At 41.5% G+C, this 9,102-nt stretch overlaps 1 protein-coding gene across 1 annotated transcript; it reads right to left on the bottom strand.

Moving 5' to 3' along the window:
* Positions 1-269: 269 nt before the first annotated feature.
* On the bottom strand, positions 270-3,094 carry LOC117394195 (TLR4 interactor with leucine rich repeats-like). Its single transcript, XM_059011085.1, has one exon. It carries the CDS (start codon positions 2,811-2,813, stop codon positions 531-533), a length of 2,283 nt encoding a protein of 760 aa, XP_058867068.1. The 5' UTR covers positions 2,814-3,094; the 3' UTR covers positions 270-530.
* Between the last annotated feature and the right edge of the window lie 6,008 nt (positions 3,095-9,102).

Here is a 9,102-nt window from a genome sequence, read left to right as displayed (position 1 = left end):
AGCATATACACTATACTGGAGGGCAGGATATCCCAAGTGTGGAAGGTAGAACATTACATATTGAAAACAAATATGAAAGGAATCTCACGTCACATGTTCATAAATGTGGGCTGCGTAGTATAAATCCTTTAATTTGTTTTTTTACTGTATTAAAAACAACCTTATTAAAAAAAGAAAATGGTACCATTAATATATATATATATATATATATATATATATATATATATATATATATATGTGTATATATATATATATATATATATATATATATATATATATATATATATATATATATACAATAACTGCATACATACAATAAAGTTATATTTGAAGTGAATTCATTGTTATATAAAAAATAAAAATAAACTATATATAGTCCTGAAGGGTTTAAGAATAGGGCCTAGTACATAGAAAAGCAAAACGTAAATATTTGACTGAGGCCTACATTGGAGGACATCAACAAAACTGTTATTCAGGCCTCAAACAGGACTGAGGAAAGACACAAGAAGGGCCTTTGTCCTGAAGCCTAATCAGAGAATCTTTGCATTGCCTCTTCTGATATTGCTGTCAAGAAATCGGTCACAGGGAAACTCAATGAGGTCTGCCTCATCAATGGCACACATTGTATTTCGAGGGCGATTTGACTGGTACCCAGTGAAATCAGAAGACACCCCGGTGCCCAAGGAGTGCAGGGGCCGTCTTGTTGAGTACATTTGTCGGACATGTACCGCAGACTTCCTTCTGTTGAGCCTTTTCCTGAGTAACCTTGATATCCACACTGACAACACCAAAAACACAAGCAGAGCGTTGACGCCCAGCATGATTACAGTTAACAGCTGGAAATCCACAGCCCTTTTCTCCTCAGGGAGAGTCACCACCCCTGTACAGTGGTCCCTGGAGGCGACCTGGCACACTTGCTCTGCAATTACACTCTCAATACAAACCATGTAGGTGGTGTCCTCTTTCAGCTCCTGCAGAGTGACTGAGTTTGACTGGTCTCGGATGTAAATAAACCGGTGAAACCTCACAGGCTGGCCAAACCTATCAAAAAGGATTCTGAAATGTACTTGTGAATGCTTTGGGCCTTGGTGATCCAAAACCTTCCACCGAATGGTGGCTGTCGTGGACTCCACTTTCTCTGCCGTTATATTAAGGATGAAGTGTCTGTTAAACTCGCATGGGTCTGTCACCACTGGAAGTCTCCTGTTATCTCGCTGAAGTAAGTTGAACTTCTCAGCTTTAGCTTGGTCAGGGTGTGATGTTGGTTGGGCAAAAGAAACCACTGGACCCCCTTCTGTGGTCTTTATGGTCAAGTTTTTATCACCAGGGTTTCCAACTGACCTTGCCCTTTCAGGTATTGCAGCAGCTGTTGCATCTTTCAGAACGGACCCTGTGGTTGTTAGATGACGCGCTCTGTGGTTGACCGCCTCCTTTTTTCTTTTAGTTTTTTCTGCAGTCCCTTTGTCTGGTTCCCCAGGATGTCCTTGGTCTGCCTGTATGTTTAGCTGCTCTGCAGATTTCTGTTTGTCTTTTACACCGGGGGTCAGGCGGTCTATTGACTCTGACTGTGAAGACAAACATGCCTCAGAGTTGTTACCTGTTGATTGTAGCTGTGAACTGTTTAAATAGTCCAAATACTTCCCTTTCAAAACAGGAGGATGATGGCACTGGACAAAGACTGTCAGAAGTTTGCCATGAGCATGTGCTAAATTCATCCATTGTTTAAAACCCTGAAGCCTACAGTCACAGGTCCAGTTATTTTTATTTAAATCCAGGCTATAAAGAACATAGTTAAATGCAAAAGTATCACCAGAAAGGGATGTTAGCTCATTGTTGTTCAGCTTTACAACTTTTAAAAATTTTAACTCTTTAAATGCATTAGAGCGCACATGAGAGATTAGATTACTACTAAAGTCCAGTTCCTCAATTTTTTCCAGTGGATCAAGCAGTCCCAATGGGATGTCTGTGAGCAGATTTCCACCCATCAGCAATTCCTTTAAACCAGACAGTCCTTTGAAAGCTTCGGTACCTACGTGCGATATCTTATTATTGTTCAGGGAAAGTTTAGAGAGCTTTTGAAGGTTTTGAAAGACACGGTTTCCAACGTGGTGAATTTCATTTTCGGAAAGTATCAAATTGGTTAGCGAGTTTAGTTGACTAAAAGTGAAAACATTTTGAAGCGTTGTTTGCTTGTTAGCTGAGAGATTCAGAAATCGTAGTTTTCCCAAATTTGCAAAGGCGTTCTTATGAATGTATCTTATTTTATTCGATTCTAATTGGAGGTAAAGTAAATTAGGCAACCGGTTAAAAAGTGCATCCTGCAAGAATTCTATCGCGTTGCCATCTAACCTCAGTTTGATTAGGCTGTCCAGGTTCGCAAAAGAGTCCTCGGTTAGTTTCTTTATCTCGTTACTGTTAACATATAAAATTCGTAATTTCTTCAGAGAAATTAAAGTGCCGGAGGAAATGTTAGGTATAAAGTTATTTCCCAAATAAAGCTCCTCCAATCTGTAAAGTTTTTCAAACGTTTTTGTATGGATTGACTGGATTTCATTGTACTGCAAGTCCAGTCTTACCAAGTGGCTGAAGCGGGTGAAATCAAAAGCAGAGATATTATTAATAAAATTACCTCCGAGGCTGTAGATGAGGATTTCTTCGGGATTCTGGATGGTAGCTTTGGGCAGTGTCCGCAGCCCCCTGTTTGTGCAAAGTAGGTGTTGAGAGTGCTGGCAGTCGCATCGATCGGGGCAAATAGATTTTGCAGAACAGATGAAGGAGACGAGTATACACCAGATTGTCCAAAGGCTTGCCATTCCCAAAAGTATAAGAAACTAGCTTCAAACGTTTTCTGCATTCCTTTGTATGCTGTGTTATCTTTCTTTTTCACGATATGGAGATAATCACATTCTCACCAATCGCATTTGAACCGCAGGAGACTGTCAGTTTAATACCTGGCATCTGTTACTGTGGAGTGGAGAGTGTTGCAGTGCTAAACAATGATGTAAAAAAAAAAAGGAAGGAAAATTCACTTTGCAATGTTGCCTCTCTGTGTAAGGCAAAGTGCACACTGGATTCCCCAAGTGGTAGTCTACTGAAACACACCCATCTGCAGAGTCGTCTCAGTTTACGTGAGAAACTCCTCCTCCACTAGAAACTTTCTTTAATATATATATATATATATATATATATATATATATATATATATATATATATATATATATATATATATATATATATATATAATGCCCGTTAGCTATAAAATTAAAACAGTTCCATAGATTGTAAAATAACTATAAATATTACATGTTGGCAAAACAAAACACACACACACAAACGTACATTCTAGCTGCTTCCAGCATCAAGCTCAGAGATCTGGACGGGAGACAGATTTAGAAAACACCAAGAAAACGGGCGGAAGCTCGTACTTCCCACACTTCTCAAGAGACTGACCGGATCTTGGATATGTTTTCTTTTGGAGAATACAAACTATTACCGTATGCTGGAGTAAAAATCAAGTCCACAGTCACCACTGTTCTTTCTTGATTACTGTCAAGGGTCCAGTGAGTTAATAAAGGAGACTTTATTAAAAATTATTATCATCATTACCTCACATAAGTAACTAGAATACGGCTTACTTTATACAAGGTGTGTGTTATATGTACACTTCTGCATTAGTCGGAGGCCAAGTCTCACAGAGATGCCCCAGATGTTTTATATTTAAGCGTTTTGAGTCAGCATAATGGCAATTTGATTACCTAGTTGCAAAACCTTTCAAGGAACCTTACAGACTTTCTCCACAAGTAGCCTAATGTTTGCCTTGTGTATTTATATGCATCCTTATGAAATACTTCATTAGTTTCATTGTACATGACAAGCTCCATATGAACACCCCTTATAATCGGTGCTTGTTTAAAATGTATTTTGTGATAATGGCCAATGTCTCAGGCCACTGATATCCCTTTATATTAAAGACAAGGTGTGATTAGGTAGGCTATACACTAGTACTAGTATGTTCTTTGTTTAGAAGGAAAGCACAGTGTGTAATTATACAGGGGTGTAGTGGTAACGTGTAACTAGAACTGTTTTAAAAAGTACAATATACAGTAACACGTTACAGAAAAGCAGGGAACTTTACAGCTTTTCTTTGATAAGCGGGCATTTTTCTATTTGTTGTAATGTTTTTTGGTTCCATCATAGCCACCACTCTCCCAACAAGCAAATGGGAATGACGAAGTTCAAGATTGCACCCATGTGTCTCAGAGATATTTGTTCTTGACATGCATGCTTTGGCTGTGATCATTCATAGCTTCAGACAACATTCGTAGAGAATCTGTGTTGGGTAAATTGAGTTGGAGGAAACCAAAGAGAAGAAAAACAACAGTGGGAATCTCACCAGTGTTAAACCCCACATATCGTTAGAGATTATTCATTTTAAATGAATGTTAATGAATTTGTGTTTTAAGGGATTACGTGATTTGAGAGAATTTAACATATATAGTCAGGGGTTTCGTCATTTTTTCCTTCCTAATCCCGGCAAGGCATAAATACAATTTTTGGCAATGCCATCATATAAATATCCATTATAAAGAATAGCTAAGGTAACTGTAAGAACATAAGAACATAAGAACATAAGAAAGTTTACAAACGAGAGGAGGCCATTCAGCCCATCTTGCTTGTTTGGTTGTTAGTAGCTTATTGACCCCAGAATCTCATCAAGCAGCTTCTTGAAGGATCCCAGGGTGTCATGTTCATTGGTTGTTGTACCTATGGAATACAACCTACAATACAAAAAGTCTGTTTTTATGAATTAAACCTAAAACCAGGATGATATTCATAAAATGGCTATGTGGTAGAGTGGCTGGGTGTCTATGGTGGTCAGGAGGCAGAAAGGAAACTCAGAACTTAAGTAATGCAAGTTTATTTTTCTTAAATCAAATTATATCCAAAAACACAACTCATTGAGCCAAAATAAAAAAGGTTAAACAAAAACAAGTCATGAACACAAAATGAAACAGAAAATCCCTCACCCAAGTCTAACACTATCACGGTGGGTTTTTAAATAAAAATACAGGGATGTTTGTTTGTCATCCTGTAGCAGTAACCTCCCTGTTTCTTTTTTTTTTTCTTTTTTGAGTAATGGACCGAGGTTGGGACGTCTGCCTCATCTGCCTTAAGGGGGAGGAGTGGTGCCTTGAATGTGGTGAGGATTGGCACATATCGCCCAGCCACTCCCCCATACGGCAGGAGGAAGAACTGCTAGAAAAGGACCTCTCTGCCTTCCAAGTTACCTGGGATGGTGGCTTGGATGCCTTCCTTGTTAGCTTGGAGGACCAAGTTTGGTGCCTGGCCTGTGGAGAGCTTGACCATTATGCGGTGTGCTGCCCTCTTCAGGATGAAGACGAGCTGCAGACAGCCTGGAACAGCAAGAAGGAGAGGAGAGGCCGGTCCCAGAGGAAAGCCAAGAAGAGAGGACTAGAGAAGGAGCTGTTACCGTCCCGAGCGACAGAGAGGGAGCCGCTGCCGTCCCAAGTGAGAGGGAGAAACCCTGCTGTCACCAGTGTGAGAGGGAGAAGCCCCAATGTCTCCAGTGCAACAGGAAGAAGCACCGCGGGCTGTGGAGTCTACAGAAAGAAGCACCGTGGGCTGTGGAGTCTACAGGAAGAAGCACCGTGGGCTGTGGAGTCTACAGGGAGAAGCACCGTGGGCTGTGGAGTCTACAGGGAGAAGCACCGCGGGCTGTGGAGTCTACAGGGAGAAGCACAGCGGGCTGTGGAGTCTACAGGAAGAAGCACCGTGGGCTGTGGAGTCTACAGGAAGAAGCACCGTGGGCTGTGGAGTCTACAGGGAGAAGCACCGTGGGCTGTGGAGTCTACAGGGAGAAGCAGCACGGGCTGTGGAGTCTACAGGAAGAAGCACCGCGGGCTGTGGAGTCTACAGGGAGAAGCACCGCGGGCTGTGGAGTCTACAGGGAGAAGCACCGCGGGCTGTGGAGTCTACAGGGAGAAGCAGCGCGGGCTGTGGAGTCTACAGGACAACAGCCGGGCAAACCTCAGAGGCACTGCACTTGCTGCTGAGGGGAGCCGGCGAAAGCCAGTTGTACGTCCACGTCCACTGAGCCCAGCACCACCGCCACGTCCGGGGGGGGGGGGGGGGGGGGACCGAGCGAACAGAGGCCAAGAAGGGGGAGGCTGAGAGTCCAGTGACCGAGGGGAGGAAGCCACCGGCTATAGAGAAGGGGGAGAAGTGAAAAAATCACCTTTCACTGCAGAAGATGTGTGGCAGAGCAGGAGTCCTGCTGTAATTAGAGTGGGTGTTTGCATGTGTTTGGTGGTGGTTGGTAGGGATGGGGTTAATTCCTGTCCATGCCTAAAAAATGTGGGAATCTGGCTACTCCTAAATGGAATAATTGGTTCTAATTGGGAGCAACAACATCCTATAAAAGGAGAGCCCAGCCAGGGCTCCATTAGTTTCTGTCTTTTTTTTTTTTTTTTTGTTAGTAGTGAAGGCGAATGTCCAGCCTACGTTTTTGTATTTTGTTTAAACCTTTTTGTTTTGGCCCGTGTGCCTGTTTACAGTGCCTTGCACAAGTATTCACCTCCTTGGACTTTCCTACATTTTGTAGTGTTACAACCTGGAATTAAAATGGATTTAATTGTGATTTTTACCATTTGATTTACACAACATACTTAACACTTTGAAGGTGCAAAATATTTTTTATTGTGACACAAAAGTTAATTAAACAAAAAAAAAGACATTTGTTGGTTGCATAAGTATTCATCCCCCTGAGTCAATACTTGGTAGAACCACCTTTGGCAGCAATTACAGCTGTGAGTCTTTTTGGGTAAGTCTCTACCAGCTTTGCACATCTGGATCCTGCAAGTTTTGCCCATTCTTGCTCAAGCTCTGTCAAGTTGGATGGGGACCGTTGGTGAACAACAATTTTCAAGTCTTGCCACAGATTCTCAATCGGATTGAGGTCTGGGCTTTGAATAGGCCATTCTAAGACATTCAGGTTCTTGTTTCTAAACCACTCCAGTGTAACTTTGGCTGTGTGTTTAGGGTCATTGTCCTGCTGGAAGGTGAACCTCCGCCCCAGTCCCAGCTCTCTTGCATTTCTAGAATTTCCCTGTATTTGGCTCCATCCATCTTGCCCTCAATCCTGACCAGTTTCTCAGTCCCTGCCGATGAAAAGCATCCCCATAACATGATGCTGCCATCACCATGCTTCATTGTGGGGATCGTGTTCTCAGGGTGATGAGCAGTGTTGGCTTTGCGTCATACATAGTGTTTTGCGCTAAGGCCAAAATGGTCAAGACCTTTTTCCACATGCTCGCTGTGTCTCCCACATGCCTTTTGGCAAAATCTAAACAGGATTTGATATGGGTTTTTTTCAGTAATGGCTTTCTTCTCGCCACTCTTCCATAAAGCCCAGCTTTGTGAAGCGTCTGTGTCATAGTTGTCCCATGGACGGTTTCTCCCATCTCAGCTGTGGATCTCTCCAGCTCCTTCAGAGTTACCACTGGCCTCTTGGTTGCTTCTCTGACTAATGCCCTCCTTACCTGGTCACTGAGTTTTGGTGGACGGCCTTCTCTAGGCAGAGTCGCGGTTGTGCCATATTCTTTCCATTTTTTAATAATGGATTTAACGGTGCTCCTGGGGATGTTCAAAGTTTGGGATATTTTTTTATAACCCAACCCTGATTGGTGCTTCTCCAGAACTTTATCCCAGACTTGTTTTGATAGCTCCTTGGTCTTCATTATGCTGTTTGTTTAGATATGCTCTCTAACAAACTCTGGGGCCTTCCAGAAACAGGTGTATTTAATCTGAGATCATGTGACACTTTAATTGCACACAGGTGGACTCCATTCAACTAATTATGTGACTTCTGAAGGCAATTGGTTGCACCAGAGCTTATTTAGGGGTGTCACAGCAAACGGGGTGAATACTTATGCAATCAAGACTTTTCAGTTTTTTATTTGTAAATAATTTTGAAAAATACGTAGATTTTTTTCCCCACTTTGACATGGACTATTTTGTGTAGATCAGTGACAAAAAATCACTGACTAATCAATGACTAATTAAATCCATTTTAATTCCAGGTTGTAACACTACAAAATGTGGAAAAGTCCAAGGGGGGTGAATACTTATGCAAGGCACTGTATTTGTTCCTGTCTTTTTTGTGTCATTTTGTTTATTAAAGTGCACGTTTGTACTTTTCACTGCAGTTTGTAAGTCTATGAGTCTCTTTCCTGTCGCTACCCAGCTACAGGCTATTATTGCTTTTCTCAATTTGTTTATTTTACAATATTAAACACAATTTAAATGTATAACTACATGTACTTTAGAACACCATCTGATCTTAGTGTTGATTAATGTTCTGTTTGTGTTATTGCTATAGTCAAAACATCATAACAGGACACCTGATTTCCTGGGAAAGCTCAGCCAACAAAAACAAATCTAGTGCCAGAGTAAAATTCGTAAACTGGCAAGGCAAACTGTAGCATGCTGTAAACTTATTAACTGAGATTTCTGGAGAAGTATGTAAAGGTATGTCTTTGACTTGCCTTCAAAGTCTCTACATGGGTCTTGCATTGATGTATATGTGTACCGTATATACGGTACAGTGTACCATATATATCTTTACATGTATTATTAAAATTAGGCAAACACTAGACCCAGTCACAGGAACCTTATCAGGCAACAGTACATATAATATGGGCAAAAAGAGACAGTATGACTAGATTCTCAGACCTTTTTACTCCAAAAGACGTTGTTGTCCCCATGGTTTCTGGGAAAGGTGCCAGTCATGCGGATAAGAACTTATTTTGATGTTTTTCTCAGTTTTAGAGAGGTTTATTATTTTTTTCAAAGCACTGAGTAATCCAAGTTAATATTTATTAACAAAGGGTGTCCATATACGTTCAATAAACTGGCGTCTCGGGGCGCTGTGTATCACGAGGCGAAGCCGAGTGCCTCTAACCCCCGAGAAGGGCAATTCATTTTGTCATGATTTCAGGTAAATCATGGTTAGGCCATGTTGACAGTAAATAACGAGGGATCGTTGTATCCATTCATTCAAATAAAAAGGCCACCACAGACCGA

The sequence above is a fragment of the Acipenser ruthenus genome, chromosome 3 (assembly GCF_902713425.1).
Source record: "Acipenser ruthenus chromosome 3, fAciRut3.2 maternal haplotype, whole genome shotgun sequence".
NCBI lineage: Eukaryota > Metazoa > Chordata > Actinopteri > Acipenseriformes > Acipenseridae > Acipenser > Acipenser ruthenus.
Note: the sequence above shows the minus strand (reverse complement) of the source record. Positions and strands in the feature narration are given on the sequence as shown.

Bases quoted from the DNA above. Each gene is read 5' to 3' on its own strand.
- LOC117394195 (XM_059011085.1), bottom strand. From the start codon at position 2,813: ATGGCAAGCCTTTGGACAATCTGGTGTATACTCGTCTCCTTCATCTGT.